The sequence below is a fragment of the Muntiacus reevesi genome, chromosome 7 (assembly GCF_963930625.1).
Source record: "Muntiacus reevesi chromosome 7, mMunRee1.1, whole genome shotgun sequence".
NCBI classification, from domain to species: domain Eukaryota; kingdom Metazoa; phylum Chordata; class Mammalia; order Artiodactyla; family Cervidae; genus Muntiacus; species Muntiacus reevesi.
The window spans coordinates 226365-242914 of record NC_089255.1 but is presented as its reverse complement, the minus strand read 5'-3'; the positions used below and the strand labels follow the sequence as shown (position 1 = coordinate 242914).

At 38.6% G+C, this 16550-nt stretch overlaps 1 protein-coding gene across 1 annotated transcript in view; it reads left to right on the top strand.

Annotated features, from left to right (window-relative positions):
- The first annotated feature begins 230 nt into the window (after positions 1 to 230).
- LOC136172090 (exocyst complex component 1-like) overlaps positions 231 to 16550 on the top strand; it is a 32724-nt gene continuing 16404 nt past the window's right edge. Inside the window, 7 exon segments of the mRNA XM_065941206.1 lie at positions 231 to 285; positions 3548 to 3735; positions 5537 to 5764; positions 5979 to 6111; positions 6694 to 6821; positions 7612 to 7665; positions 11539 to 11688. Coding sequence (XP_065797278.1) covers positions 231 to 285; positions 3548 to 3735; positions 5537 to 5764; positions 5979 to 6111; positions 6694 to 6821; positions 7612 to 7665; positions 11539 to 11688 — 936 coding nt within the window.

Sequence of the window (16550 nt, the reverse complement as noted above, 5' to 3'; positions counted from 1 at the left end):
TTCTCCAGAGCTCATCCCATCTAGCTCCTCATCATGCAGCCCCCTTGGTGCCTGCGTGTGTATCTGCCGGCCCTTCCCTGCCTGGGTCTCAGAGACCTGTGCAAAGCTGACTGCAGGAGCCACCCACCCTCCCGGGGGTGGTCCAGCACCTGTGGGGACCTCTCCAGCTTCTCTGCGAGGCCAGGAGCAGCTTCTCCGCCGCGGCTCCTCTGCCATCATCACCAGCCGGAATGCAGAGCCCTCACCTGGCCAGGTGCTGCACCCCACCACGTCCTTTTCTGGCGGGTAAGCCTCTTTCTTCACTTCTTTTTAGAAATTTGGTACAACAGTTAAATCTTAGACTGTTCTTCAGGGTGTGCAGATGGTAATGGCTTAGCCAGGATGTGACCCAAACCTGCTCTGGGCTGTGGTGCCTCCCCGCCATACATGCTTCACGTGTTACTGTTCTTTTCTTGTCCTCCTTATGGCACTTAGCCCTAAGTGTCATACCTATAATGAGTCTATATCCTACCCTGTAGGTTTTCTTTTGCTCAATTCATGAATTGATCACCTGCTGCGTTGGGTTCTGATCTCAGAAGAGGCAGGTTAAGGACCACCAGTTGTCAGCATAGCACCAGCGGAGGTTTTCCCTTTGGGATAGTTTGAAGGATCCAGATATGTAAAGATGATAGTCTAGATAAATCATGGGCTTTCCTGAAAGAAATTTACCAGTGCATTATTCTGTATGGATTAGAAGCCTGTTTCTGTGGCCTTCCTGGAGTGTGTTCAGTAAGGCAGCTCATTCATGTTGAGAAAGCAAACACATCACTTATTGCAGCTTCATAGTGGAGCCCTGTGTCAGCTTCAGTCAGTCAGTACAGTTTGGTCACTGTGAGCATGTCAGCTGGGTCCACTCTTTACTACCATATATAATTCTAAAGATTCTTATGCCCAGGAGAGAAGTCACACTCTTGGGTGTCTAGGACAAGGGAGACATGTTATTATTCACAAGGTAGAAGCTTCAAAAGAATAGGATAGGACTGAAAACTCCTAGTCTAACATGGCTTTATCGAGTTTGAATCTTGTTTCTTTGGCTTACTTCATTGGAGTGTTTTCTTTCTCCTGGGCTGACATTGTGTGTTACACAGCAGGCATGTGACATGTAGAGGTTTCAGAACCCAGAATTGTATTGATCAGTGAAACTTTATTTATATATTTTAGTTTAAAATCTATTTAAAATAACACTGGACATAATTCATATATTATAAATTAGTTTGCCCTCTGCTCTTGAGATTCTTTTTATAGTATGTCAGAGTAAATTTGGACTTCCATCCCCAAGAAGATTTGAGATTGGAGGACACAAAAGGTTTTTCTCAGACCTAAATTATGTCTGAAAAAAGCGAGAAATATCATAAGCCCTATCTGACCTCTCTAGGAGCAGAAATGATTTACAGCTGTGGCATTTAACCATAATTCCTTGATCTCATTTGAGAAGAGTTCAGTAAGGAACAATCTCTTCATTTTTGTTTCTTCCTTATTTTCTTGTCTTGCTTACCAACAATCCATTGTAATCCATGGATTGATATGGCAGCAGGCTGAGTGGTCTCTGGAGCTCATACAATTAACTTTTTTCCCTAAAATAACTTTAATTTCCTTGTTTTTCAGCTCCTCTTCTTTCCTTGCCCTTTGCTATAACCAGAACTCACTGAAAGCTAACTGGCTTTGTGCAGACCCTCCCTAGGACAGTCTTTCCTTAGTTATTTTATTCATCACTCGGTTTCATTTTTTGCCTTCTCGAAATATGTTGAAATCTTTCTGTAGTTGATGACTTCCACAACCTCTTGGCTTTTACTGGCTTATTAATTTTGGTATTTCTACACTTTTATTTAAGTATGGTTTCAGAAGGAACAGAAAGTAAATGTGTCCTAGTCTGCCATCTTGAGCTGAAAATCCCTGTCAGTTTTAGCATCCAGCATTCCCATGGGGTGGGGCGGGGACCTTGGCATTAATAGGTGTAACACTCAAGATTTCAGCTTTTCTTGGGCAGTCACTAAGGACATAGTATGTGGTAATTTCTAATGGGAAAATAATAACTATTTCATGGAATTTATTTGAGGATTACATTAGATAATGAACATACAAATGCTTTCTAAAGTTTCAAAGTCCATAAAAATGTTTCTTGTTATTGATTTGGTGCTACTTCAGTTTTACTTGACAGTGATTCATGACCTTGCTTATGTGAGAAGATGCCTTCTGAAACAATTATGATCATTTAAAATATTTGTTTATTTTAAATGTTTACTTGTGTAAGGAGCTGTGCAGAATGAACTGGGCATCCCCTGCCCCCTAGTGGCTAAAAAGCTGCACACAAAACACTTTTAACATTTCCAGAGTGACTTGGAAAGGGCTGAGAGCTGGGAGACGCCGCTCTAGGGGACTTGCGTTTGTGTACTGCAGTCTGTAATTGCCTGTGCCGAAAGTTTTAGCCCCTCTTTTTTTTCTGGCATGTTATCTAAAGCTGGCTAATTAGCATTCTTAAGAGTAAATCATTTGTTACTTTGAATTAGGTGTGTTTTGTTCAAGGACAAGTTAACATATGTCAAGTCATGCTGAATGTAGATTCTCATTTTCATACAAAATAATGAATATCTAAAACACTTGGAATTTGTGTTTTAAAGCGTGTCCTGTGAATTGTTGAAAATCAGTAACTTTGTTTCGAGGTTTATTTAAGGGTAAAATTATTTTTTTCATTTTATCTCTCGATCTCAAGATTTATGTAAAATCCCATATGCTGAGTCTGTTCTTTCCAGAAAGTGAACTGAAACATTTATCTAGAAAGCATCTCAGTTCTGACCTCCTGGTCTTTTGTTTTGAAGCAGGAAGACAGCTGAAATTTTTGTAGTTTTACACAGCCATGATGTTGTTCTTACTATACAGATATTGAGAAAGTTTCTATTAGCTGATCCTTAGAAATTTTATAAACACATGTGAAAAATTTTTACAGAGAGAAATGGAAAGTTCAGTTAATATTTTCATTGCCCAAAATAAATTATGAATTGTAGATGCATTTTTAAAATTTCAATTGAAAGTTATTTGGAGGAAAACACAAAACATAACAAAGATAGAAAGAACAAAAATAACAGAAGAAGGTGTTACCTGGAAAAAAAAGGAAAGCAAATTGTTCCTCATGTGTCCTGAATTATAAGCATTATTGTATTAGAGCAACAGTTATCTCAGGTAGAGAAAAAAAAAGGTTAGGCTTGTACACGTGTTTCGTTTCCAGTTGTATATTTGTTTTATAGTTTAATTATGTTTTGGGAAAGTGTGACTAAGGCCTGTTTTAACACAAGTCAATAAATTAGACTGCATGCTTTTGTTATAATAGACATGTTAACATATGCGGTTCTTCATAAAATAAGTTTTTTTTCATATATTTTGAATCATTTTTTTCCTATTTTTCAGCCTCTAAATGTGACCTGTGCTTATAACTGACCTTACCTGTAAGTACAATGCTGTTGTCCTTCCTAGTTTTTTACTACTTTATTTTTAATTTTTACCCTCTTTTAAGAATCTGTTCCAAGTGGAGAAAATCAGAGTGTGACAGGAGGTGAGGAAGAGGCAGTGGATGAATGCCAAGAGTTAAATGCAAGAGAAGAGCGGGATATTGAGATAATGATGGAAGGCTGTGAATATGCAATTTCTAGCGCCGAGGCCTTTGCAGAAAGGTTGTCCAGAGAGCTGCAGGTGTTAGATGGGGTCAGCCTTTCTTGTAACGTGTGGCTAGTGATGTGTGGTAAGCTGAGGAGACTGGTGATGTTCATATTCTGCTGCCGCTGCCTTTGAGCCTAGACGGTGGGATCGTTGCTGTCTTTCCCTAGAAGCGCATCACCAGCTGCCTCCCTCTGTCTTTCACTGTTCTTGGTCCAGAGACAGAACCATTCCTATTAGGCCAGTGAAGGCAGTTGGCTGAGGTTCTGGATTTGGGGAGGTTCTTGATATGAAGTGATGGAAGTAGAAAGTAGCCAACCTGAAACCACCCTGGGGGTTGATTCCCCCAGCCTCTGGAACACTTCAGAATAGTTCAAGGCAAGAGAATAACATTTTTGTGGTTTGGGGGGAAAAAAATAGGTACAAGTTAGAAGGAGAGAGAGTGAGCTGAAAGAAGCGAATCCTTTACCCAAAGAGAGCAAAATAGTGTAGTGAAAACAGGAGAGCCAGGGCAAAAGGATGTTTGACGACTCCTCTGAACTGCTGTGGAATAGATGCTGTTTATTTGTATGCACATATCTGAGCTTGTACCTACATGTACATCTTTAGGAAGTAAAAAGCTACAAGTAGCACCTGTCTTATGAGAAAAATCTAAAATGAGAGTGTTTTGTGAGGGGGGTGTCGTTTTGTTAGGCAAAGTATGAATTTAAGAAAAACTCTGAGAATAAGGAATGTTTTTAAGACTTAAAAGAGTGTTGGCATTTTATACATGAAAGGTACAGAAGTTGTAAGGTTGAACTGAGGTCCAGAGATTACACCAATAGCCCAAGCTTACAAATTTGTAGAACTCTCTGGAAGTAAAGCCTAGAAGAGACTTCAAGATGTTGAAGTGAAAATTGTCCTGGATCAGTTCAAGTCACAGCTCTGCTGCTTAAGATTCAGTGGGTCAGAGCTCTGCTGCTTTACAGTTGGGCTGCACCTCCATGGGAGTTATTATGAATAGTATATAAAATAACATGTGAAATTTTAGCATCACCCATACAATGATATTATTTTAACTCTTTATCCAAATTTTTTCCTCATATCATGTTATCTGCCTTCTTAATGTGGCTTTGTGGTTTGTATTTTCTAGTTAATGTTGCCTCTGTGTTTCAAGTCATCATATTACTTTGCAGTTTAATTTTGGGTTTGAAAGCTTCCATATTTCAGGGAATTGAGAATCAATAGAGTCTTTAGAAAATATTAATAAGGGGTCGGTGGTTTGTTGCTACTTTGTCTGGGAAAAAAAAGTAGTTGCAAATGAAAGAGAAAAGAAAGAATATTGTAGAAGGAGCTATCTTATGGCAATAGACTCTTCCACATCCTATTAGTACAAATCATGCTACAGTTATAAATTAGTTCCATGTATCTGTTAAAGACTGGCATGCTACTGCTACCCTCTTAACTAAGGTATTAGCATAGGTGATTATTATGCTTTTGTTTAGGATTTTACATAAATGTTGCAGATTATAGAAAATGTCTATAGTTGATAGAGCTGGAAGCAGCGTCAGAGGTGGTATAACCTAACGGCACTAATGAGAGTCCACCATTGCTGATGATACATCATGGCGCATGCCCTAAATATGCGGTATTGAGATCTGGTCCCTAACCTCCACATAAGGGGACGTGTGCTTCCCTGAAATACTGTGTGAAAAAGTGGAGTGTAAACACAAAGCAGCCAATTAAAGTAGACGTGTCGATGTGTGTGTCAGCCTTTGTTGCCGCTGCTGCTGAGTCACGCTGCTGTCAAAGATTTATGGATATTTCATTTGAAGAATATGAAGTATTACTTCTCTTTTTAACTGTGTAGGCCAACATCCAGTCTATCATGGCCTCTGAAAAGCAAGTCAACATCCTAATGAAGTTACTGGATGAGGCTCTCAAGGAGGTGGATCAGATTGAATTGAAACTGAGCAGTTATGAGGAAATGCTCCAAAGTGTAAAAGAACAGATGGATCAGATCTCCGAAAGCAACCACCTCATTCATCTCAGTAACACTAATAACGTAAAACTCCTGTCTGAGATAGAGTTTCTTGTGGTAAGCATGGTTATAAACTACTAGCAACAATTAAAAAAAAAAAAACAAAACTAATGATCTCTAAAGCCCATTTGCAAGTATTTTCTAGTTTCCTTAGGAGAGCAAGATTTAAAAATACTGAAGTTTCAAACACCCAGTAATAGGATTGCGTAGCATCTTACCTGTAAACTTCCTAAGAGTACACAGACAAATGGTGTGTTTATTTACTTTCCAGAGCCACATGGACCTGGCCAAAGGTCATATAAAGGCACTTCAGGAAGGAGATCTTTCTTCTTCCAGGGGCATTGAGGCCTGCACCAATGCTGCAGATGCCCTGCTGCAGTGCGTGAATGTAGCTCTTCGACCAGGTATGACCATAAAATCTGCCCAAGAACCTGGGACTAAGCTTCTGACTTAGTGTAAAGCTTTTGACAAGAAGTCCATGAGGCAGGTGGTTTAGGGTTAGATTATTAGCTATTGAAACAAGTTTCACTTACTCTCAAACATAATTTATATCGGCACGAAGAACTTGTTCATTTCAGTACCTTCTGATTGACCATCAGTGACTCTGCGTTAACACCAGCATTTTTCTTCAGCGCTGTTCACAGGACCTAGCACAAAGTAGATGCTGTAAGGCTTTGCTAGACCAGCGGTTCCTAAACTTGAGCTTGCATCGGGATCACGGCTAGGGGCCAGCGCAGAAGCAGTAGGTCCGCTCTGAGGCCTTAGAATCCATGTTTCTGACCGTTCCCAGGTGAGGCTGAGGCAAGACCGCAGCGTGAGGATCGCTGAGTTACACTGTTTTTCCCCCTTACCTTTCTTTTATAAACACACGCATAAACCAGCAAAAGGTTGAGTTCTTCAGAACTGAAATACGGCTTCTGTTATGAATGCACTCCTTAGACATCCGGGAGCTCTCTAACCCGTTGAATAAGCTGTCACGATTTCAGGCCATGACGTGCTTCTGGCAGTTGAGCAGCAGCAGCAGCAGCAGCAGCAGCAGCAGCGTTTCAGTGATTTGCGAGAGAATTTTGCCCGGAGACTGGCCAGTCACCTCAACAATGTTTTTGTTCGACAGGTAATTTTATCTTATTATAGTACTGGCATGTTCCTGTAGCTTGAAATGAAATGGTCACAGAAAAAAAAATTTAATGTATTTAATTGGGAGCACAATATGTTCCTTTCTATATTTATTTGATTTTAATATTTTTAGATATGTATGTATTTGCTCATAGATGTTTTGGGGGCCTCAGTGGTCTCCTATGAAGACAGTTCCTTTTAGCCAAAATTCCCTAAGTTTTAAATAATTGTGCTTGCATGTTACATATACCCCATTTAGACAATCTTGTTTCTAAAAATAAGTCCAAACTTGTTACGTTTTTAATGTTTGGCCTGTTTTATTTTTCAGTATTTTCAAGTGAGAACAGGGACTTGATTCCATGTTTTCAGTATTTCATTGGCTCCATATACTTATAAATATGAGAAAAATGACTAACTCAATTGTAAATTCTAGTTGATTTAATCTTATAGAAAACCTTTATCTCTATTTCTATGTGGAAAGGGTGTTATAATTAAGGTTGTGGCAATGATATAAATGTTACTGTTAAGTATACCTTAGAGGGATTTGACTAGAAGGTGCTTTTTTTTTAATAAATAATAAATTAGACTTAATATTTCTTGAATAAATTAGGTGTCATAAATTAGATTTTGTGTATTTATGATCTCTTTAATAGGGATTTGGGGCCAAAAAAAAGTTGAGTGAAATTTTGTTCATCAAGAAATGCTGACTGATATTCCAGGTTCTTATTTTGTTTTCACTTTGTAGTATTCTGAAACAATTGTATTTACTCTATTTTATTTCTGATTAGTTTACTCAGGCCCTCCTTCAACTCTATAACAGGTCCTACTTTCTTTCCGTGCCTGTGAGTACATCAACTTTGGCTCCAGCTTCTCCGATTCTTTTTTTTCCCCTGTAAGGTTTACTAAGCTTAATAGCAGCAGAATCTTTATAGTTATAATTTACTGATTTGAGCTACCTGTTAACCATATTTGTGGCAGTTTTTTTAATGTCCCATAACAGAAAGTTTATTTAGATCCAAAGGCATTTAATCTCATTCTGCTTGCCTTTCTTTCTGTCATTTTCATTCACTCACTCACTCCTTTATTTGGAAGTCATTTGCCAAGTGATTAAAGATGCATTCCAGACGTTTCATTGGAATAGATGAGAGGCTGATTCTTTGCTCTAGTTGCTCACGATCTAGAGAAGGGCGACAAACAGACTGAGGGAGGGTCTATGTTATGGTAGTACCATGGGAGTAAAGGAAGACCAGCTAACTAACCGCGCAAGGGGGAACCAGGGGAAGACTCTCTTAACATTCCACTTGACTTGAAAAGCTTCAGGAAAAAAGTAAACCTAGGAATCACATAGGAAATACTAATGCACATTTTTCTTACACTATTATTTCAATAATATCTATTTTTACACAATTCCCTAGTTTTTTTAAATTATCCTGTTGACAGGCTATAGTCCACATTTGTAAATGGTATGGAAAATACCAGTCATTAAATGATAATCCTTTCTCCACCCTTAATTGTTTGTTATAACATGCTATTATTTGTGATTTTTGCTTCCTTGCCTTATAAACTAATGGCTTTGTTTAAAATGAATGCATCCCAGTTCTGAAAATCTAATATGCATTGTTACATGTGAGTAATGCATGTTAAAAACCAGAATGTTGCAACAACCTGGAATGTGCTGAAGAAGATGAAAGACAGTGTCCCAAGTGCAGAAAAGAGATTTTCTGTGTGTTAAATTGAATACTTCGTGTCACCTAGCAAAGAGTTGGGAAACAAGGGGATTTCTGTTCCTGGTTGTGGGACACACGGGGAAGATTCGATTACCGCACTGGGTTACATGTCTTTGTTCACCATCAAATTTTGATTGTGTGTCTGATTTGTGTGTTACATTGTGTGACAGGACTCACTGTCCTCCATATGTAAGAGTAAGAAATGGCTGCTACCCTCAAGATGCTTGTGAGGATGTGGTAAAGGTAATGTACTTAAAACTCTACAGCAGTGTATAGGGGCTACCTTAGGGACACCACAATGAAGTGAATGTGTCAGTAAAGCAAGTCACACAAATTTTTTGGTTTCCCAGTGCGTAAAAAAGCTATGTTTACACAGTATTGTAGCCTATTGTGTGCAATAGCATTATGTCTAACAGAAGAATGTACACATTTATTTTAAAAATACTTCATTGCTAAAAATTGCTAAGCACCCTCTGAGCCTACCATCTGAGTCATCATCTTTTTGCTGGTGGAGGGTCTTTCCTCAATGTTGAAGGTGCTGGAGGACCAAGGCAGTGATTGCTGAAGATTGGGGTAGCTATGTCAATTTTTAAAAATAAGACAGGAGTGAAGTTTGCTGTAATGATCAACTTTTCCTTTCTCAGACAATTTCTCTGTGGCATGCAATGCTGTTTGATAGCATTTTACCCACAGTAGAACTTCTTCCAAAATTGGAGTCAGTCTTCTCAAATCCTGCCACTTGTTTTATCAACTTAGTTTATGTATTAATTATAGTCTAAATCCTTTGTTGTCATTTCAGTAGCCTTCACAGCATCTTCATCAGGAGTAGATTCTCTTTCAAGAGACCAGTTTCTTTGTTCATCCGTAAGAAGCAACTTCTCATCCATTAAATATCTGTTAAATGAGATTATAACAGTTCAGTCACATCTTTAGACTCCACTTCTAATTCTAGTTCTGCTTTCTACCACATCTATAGTTACTTCCTGTACTGAAGTCATACCCCTCAAAGTCATTCATGAGGGTTGGAATCCGCTTCTTCCAAAACTCCTGTTAATGTTGATATTTTGACCTCTTCTCATGAATCATGGTGTTCTTAAAGGCATCTAGAATGGCCAGTCCTTTTCAAAAGGTTTTCAGTCATCATTACTAATTTATTTATCTCTAATAAGAAACTTTAAACAATGTCTTAATTTTTAAAGTATATAAAGAGTAAAATTCTTAGCACGATTGAATTCTAGATATGATAGTTATCTATATTATTGATTGAATTAAGCAATTTAAGTATTTTTTCTCCTTCCTATATATTTTGAAACCAGTTTCTCTTAAAATCTTTCTGTTAACACTAACAATATTTAATATATCCTAATAGTCTGAAGGTAATAATGTTTTTATATCAGTGAATTTTCACATGATGATGATCTGGAAATGCTACTTACAGTAGAAAGTTTTGAATAGTAATATATGTAGAAGAGCTTTGTAAACCGTAAAATTCTCTATAAATGTTGGTTCTTCCATTTTGCAGGAGAGATGAAGGTTTTTAATTGAAGAGTTTTCCTGACATTAAATTAAATAGTACAACTTAACATGCAGTGACCTGAGTAAACAGCTATAGAAGAACATAAACCATGATTTTGAGTCTTGAATTATTGAAAAAATTAATGAGGAAGGATAATGGAAATATATCTAATGTTATTATTAATAAGGGTAAAATATTTGGAAAACATTTATCAGCAATAACAAGTTTGTCAAATACTCCTTCCTTTTAGTTAGTGTAACTTAATTAAGGCACAATTTGGAGACATTAGCAGACTTAAAACTAATCTCTCTCTGTGTACAGTATCTAATATCTGTGAGTCAGTGGAATCTCAGTCATCCTTCTGATGTGGTAAACATTTCTGAAATGTAATGTTTGTAATGACCTTCAGCAGTTTTTGAGTCTGGTTAGAATGGTTTTGTTTGGCATGTTTTTAAAAGAAAACAGAAGTGAGACTCACATGGCTGAGGTTCAGATTCTAGCCTTCCGCCTGTGTGGCCTGTGTGGATCACTTAGCCCTTTGAATTTCAGTTTGTTCCGTTGGGTCAGCTGATCTACTGGATCCATATACTCTAGAACAAAAGTCAGGATGCATCGTCTGCCTCAGGCTGATTGAAAACGTGCTCATTTATATAAGTCATGTCAAGGATTAAAAACAAAATTATATAGTTGCTTCTGTAGAAAATTAATGGAAAAATTAAAATTACATTATTATTAGGGGTTATCCTGGAAAGGGCTTCCCAGGTGGCTCAGTGGTAAAGAATCCACCTGCAGTGCAGAAGACATAGGTTCAGTCCCTGGGTGGGGAAGATCCCCTGGAGGAGGAAATGGCAACCTACACCAGTACTCTTGCTGGGAACTCCCATGGACAGAGGAGCCCGGCAGGCTACAGACAATCTATTGGGTTGGCCAAGAATAGGATATGATCCAGCAACTGAGCACTGAGCGCTGTCCTGGAAAGCCCAGGAAGCAGTCATCTGCAGTCCTTCCTAGTTCTGACATTCTGTGTCCTGTGCATTTTCACCTGCTGTTTAAATATCGTAGACTCTAATGGAGATATCATAGATGGAGACAATTTGTTTTGAATGACTTCCCCTGTTCGGTGTGTGTTTCTTAGTAACAGTTTATATCATGATATTTATTTGCTTAGTCAATTGTAAAATGTTATGGGAGAGGTAAAGTTGATTAAACTATTCATTCTCAACTACTCTAAAAGATAAAATGAGTCGATTTATCAGAGAGTCATTCTTGTGTGTTTATGACTATTTTATGGTGGTGGTGTTCAGTTTGTATACACAGGATGATTAAAAAAAGACAAGTAAGTACTCAGTTCTTATATTTCTATGTTCTGTTGTTTTTGCTTGGCCATGCTTGATCATTATTAAGGATATTTAGTTACAACAATGTTTCTTTATACTGTCAGTGATAGTTATGTCCTTATTTATTCACTCTAGGGTCATGATCAGAGTTCAACTCTTGCTCAGCGCTCTATTGAACTGACTTTACCTAATCATCATGCATTTCATAGAGACTTACTCCGATATGCCAAGCTGATGGAGTGGCTAGAGAGTACGGATTATCGAAAATATGAGGGACTAACAAAGGTATGGATTTGACGTCAGTTACTCACTGAGTATAGAGCATTATCTTTTAGAATCGAGAGGTCGTGTGTTCAGTTCCGCAAGTGACATTTGAAGCACTGTTGTATGTTCTTAAAAAAGCAGCAAGTAGTTGAATTTCTTAGTGCTCATTAGCTATGGAGAACATTTTTTTTCTTTTTCATTTATTTTTATTCGTTGGAGGCTAATTACTTTACAATATTGTAGTGGTTTTTGCCGTACACTGACATGAATCAGCCATGGATTTACATGTGTTCCCCATCCTGATCCCCCCTCCCGCCTCCCTCTCCATCCCATCCCTCTGGGTCTTCCCAGTGCACCAGCCCTGAGCACCCGTCTCATGCATCCAGCCTGGGCTGGTGATCTCTTTCACCCTTGATAGTATACTTGTTTCAATGCTCTTCTCTCTGAACATCCCACCCTCGCCTTCTCCCACAGAGTCTAAAATTCTGGAGAACATTTATTTTATGTACTTAGATGGAGAACAGCTAAAATTTGAACTTCAGTATAGTATTAGGCCATACTGTAGCTTGAAGCATCATTTAGTTTAGTTAGTTAAATAATTATTTCCTGAGTTGCTTTATGTGCAATATAAAAACTAGAGAGTATGAAGTTATATTTTCAATGAGGCATTTGCTTTATAAGAACCTGTAATCTGTTCTTTTAAGCACATGCAGTGTGCCTCTTTATTAAGCAGACATTCCATTGTTCCAGGCACAGAGGAACATGGGTATTTCTGTTCCTGATTGTGGGACACACTAGCTGGAAAAATTGGATTATCATATTATGGTACATTTCTTTGTCACTCACCAGATTTTCACTGTGTGCCTCTTTTGTACTCACTAATCCATATGTAAGAATAAGAAGTGGCTCCCACACATGCTCCTACTTCCAGAGAGCGTCAGGTCTGCCCGGGAAGAGCAACTATCCTTAGCAGCCGGCCAGAGTTAAGTGCTGAACTGGATATGAGTTTAAATGTATAGCATGTTAGAGAAAGGAAATTCATGACCTGTAGCCACAGGAGAAAACTTCATAGAAAACATTGGACTTGACTCTTTTCCCGGGACTTTAAGAAGACCAGCCTGACTGAAGCTGAAATTCCATATTCTAGAAGAGTGAGAAGTTAGGTTGAAAAATCTGAGTCGTGAGTCCTAGCAGCATTCTTCAGACATAGGAAGAGACTTGATAGGGGAAACTAAGAACCTAATACAATAATGAACTGAAATGAAATCTTGGACGAAGAGGATGATAGTAGGAATAGAGATTATAAGTCACAAGAGAGAATCCCAAAACAAGGGACAGGATGGTGCCAGACTTGTGAGACGCAGAGATTAAAACAGTGATAAATACCACTTGGGCTTCCCAGGTGGCGCAATGATAAAAAAAAAATCCACCTGTCAATGTAGAAAATGCAGGCTTGATCCCTGGGTTGGAAAGATCCCCTGGAGAAGGAAATGGCAACCGACTGCAGTACCATTGCCTGGAGAATCCCGTGGAGAGAGGAGCCTGGTGGCCACAGTCCGTGGGGTCGCAGAGTGGGACACGACTGAGTGGCTGAGCACACACACACACGGATGGCCACAGCTGGACAAGAAAGAGCCATTCACACGTTCCCTTAGCAAACGCGCTGAGCATCTGCTGTGTGCTGACACTGTTGTATGCACGAAAGAGAACGGCGCTGAAGGAGACAGGCGAACACTTGCCTGTTCAGAGTACATATTCCAGTGGAGAAGGACCAACATAAAAGTCAACTTCATAGTCTGCTGGAAGGTACTGCTGAGAGCTCTAGAGAAAATAAAGCAGGGAATGCTAGGACATCAGAAAGGTTGCGGTTTCAAAAAGGGTGGTCCGAGAAGGCAACATTTGAGCACAAATTTTAAAGATAAGCAGGGGTGCGCAGTGGGAATTTCCGAGGAAAGCTTTCCCAGCACAGCACAAGTGCCCCAAGGCAAGAGCAACCTGGAGCACTGGAGGAGCAACCAGGCCGTGGTGGTGGGAGCACGGCGAGTCAGGTTCAGGATGGGAGGGCGGGCGTGAGAGGTGCGGTGGGGGGCGGGGGGCGGGGCAGGGCAGATCTGGAAGGGACTGGGCACCGGTGTTGGAATTTGGTTTTTACTTGCAGAGAGATGAGGGAGGGGTGTTGATGGGCTTTGAGTAGCAGAATGACATGCTCTCATTTAGTAAACGGCCATTGTAGCAGGAACCCTTGGGCTCAGGACTCTACTGTTGTGTTGTATTCTGATTAGTTTTGAGTCAGCAGAATTCTGATTTGGAGATAGTTTACAGAAGAATATTTGCATGACTGGAATCTTTGCCTTCTGAAGTTTTAAGAGGATTAATACTGTATTTTGAATGATTAAATATTGTTACATCTTAAGAGTTTTGTGCCAACAAGTGCTTTGTCCCCTAGTGAATATTCAAATGAGTAAAATAATCAATAAGCTTTTTGCCTGATTGTGTTCTCAGTGAGTATGATTGCCGTATCTTTATATATATGTAGCTTCATGAATGTAATTTAAAGTGAAGAAGCAAGCCAGTAGCCAGTCTAGTGCTGAAGTATGGAATCATTCTCTGCTCATGGTATATTTTCAATTGACAGTATTGATGTGCTTTTTTAAATGAAATTATCTTATTTCCAAAGAATCTTGCTTTGTCTTGTGTTTGAACTTGTGACAGACCATGCAGTTTTATGCCTGATAATCTAATTTGGTTGCTCAAGTGTTTTCAAAAATAGGAATCTTATTAATATGACAAAGAAAGGAATGAAAGGAAATGGAAGGAAAGGAATGAAAAAAGGAACCTGACAAATCAGTGTTTCTTTGGTAAGAAATAATAATTAAATCCAGATGCTATTTGTACTTGATCCTTTCCATGTAGTGTGTGCTAGTGGTAAAGAACCCGCCTGCCAATGCAGGAGACATAGGAGATTCAGCTTCAGTGTCTGGCTCAGGAAGGTCCCCTGGAGAAGGAAATGGCAACCCACTCCAGTATTCTTGCCTGGAGAATTCCATGGACAGAGGAGCCTGGTGAGCTCTAGTCCATAGGGCTGCAAAGAGTTGAACCTGATTGAAGTGACGTAGCACTCACCTTTGTACTTGGTTATTTGTACCCAGCTCACACTTTTTGGCAGGACCAGGAAAAGCTTGTCTTCATTTCTTTAGGGAAAAGAATAACTAGGCCCTGCCCCAACTCTACTTACGGCTGAATCTAAGCAAACCCCTGATTTGGGGTGTATGTAATTTAGAGCCTAAGGAAAATAGAGGTGCGTTGGGCATGTAATAAGCTCGGCTGCCCAGAATCCCTTCTGCCTAGCTGGGGCCGTAGAGCATGTAGAGCAGTTGAGCAGGGAGATGGTTTATCCTTGTTTAGGTAGGAACAATCTTTCCTCTCCCAATAGCCCCTTGAGGCCGACAGTCTTTAAGACTGCTCACACATTGTCTCAGCCTCAGTCCTATATTTGTAAATATAGAAAATAAAACATGGTGTTATCTGTAAGACTCTAAAGTGAGCACAAGAAAAAGTTGGAAATACTGCCTGAGATAACAGTATTTAAGCTCAAGATAGTTGGATTTTAAGTTAGGTGCTGTATACAGGATGCTAAGAGAAATAAATACTCCCAGTGAGAAGCTTCTCTCTGAATTCAGTAAGTGAATGAGCTGGGAGTCACGCCTGTCTGTGGGCTTCCCCACCTGTGGGTTCTGTTGAGAACTTGGGGGAAGGTGTTCAGTCATTTCAATTGTATTGAAAAAGAAGGTGATTTTCAGTAGTCTGCTCAAATCACTGTTTTAGAAATAGCGACTGTTTAAATTGCTTGGGTAGTAGTGTGCACTTAGTTTGGGTATTGGAATGCAGTCTGTTATATTGAGTGAGTTGAGTAGAAATCTAATGAAGATTTTATGAATTATAAGTTGGTCAGCCATTTACATTGATTTCCAGTGATAAGTGTTTTTGTGATAATTTAAAATTCAACGAATGAGATGCTGAAAAGTGAAATAGCTGAATGAAATAGGAATAATTTTAGTGTCTTTTTAGCTTTAGATTTGCTTTTAAAGTTACACACAAAGATCACAGGAAAAAATTTCCTATTTAACTTTCCTTACGGAGAATCTGTGGGAAATGTATGTGGCATGCAAATTGGAAAAAAGAGGCTCTATATTATGTTTCATCCAAAAATTTTTTATAAGGACATATCTATCAATAAAATATCTAAATATATATAAATATATCTAATATATTTTTATATACTTATAAAATAACTTAAAAAAATCAATAATGAACTATGAGTCAGTATACAAATAATTTAAGTGATATACCTTTGAAAGTTACATCTGATGTTTAAAGCAAAGTAAACTGTTCTAAAACTGGATGTGTTTGAAATTGAAGTGTAGATTTCATGATAAATTTAAAAGAATAACTAGGCATAGGAGTTTTTCTGCTGTGGATTTATTTAAATTTAGTGAAACTCTACATAAGGCATTTAACATAGGATTTGGAAAAATACATGGCCTCCCGCTGTTGACTCTTTCATCAGGGTATAAAATATTTTTGTATGATAATAAGCATAGATGATGAGGGAATGAGTTTGCATGTTAAATAATAGATGTTTTCATTTGAACTAGAATAAATTTTGTTTTTTAAAAAGAAATCATTTGATTATGAAAACTGTAAGATGTGGTAATTAAATTCTTATGAGAGTAACCTATTTGGGGCTAATTTACTACCCCATGCTGGCAAGGTATGGTAAAACTCAGTGTCCTGCTTCAGTGTCATTGATCCTGTCTGTTGGTATAATAATTTTTGAAACAGCATGGCATTATGGAAGAAGAGTTAAAAGATTCCCTTATTCT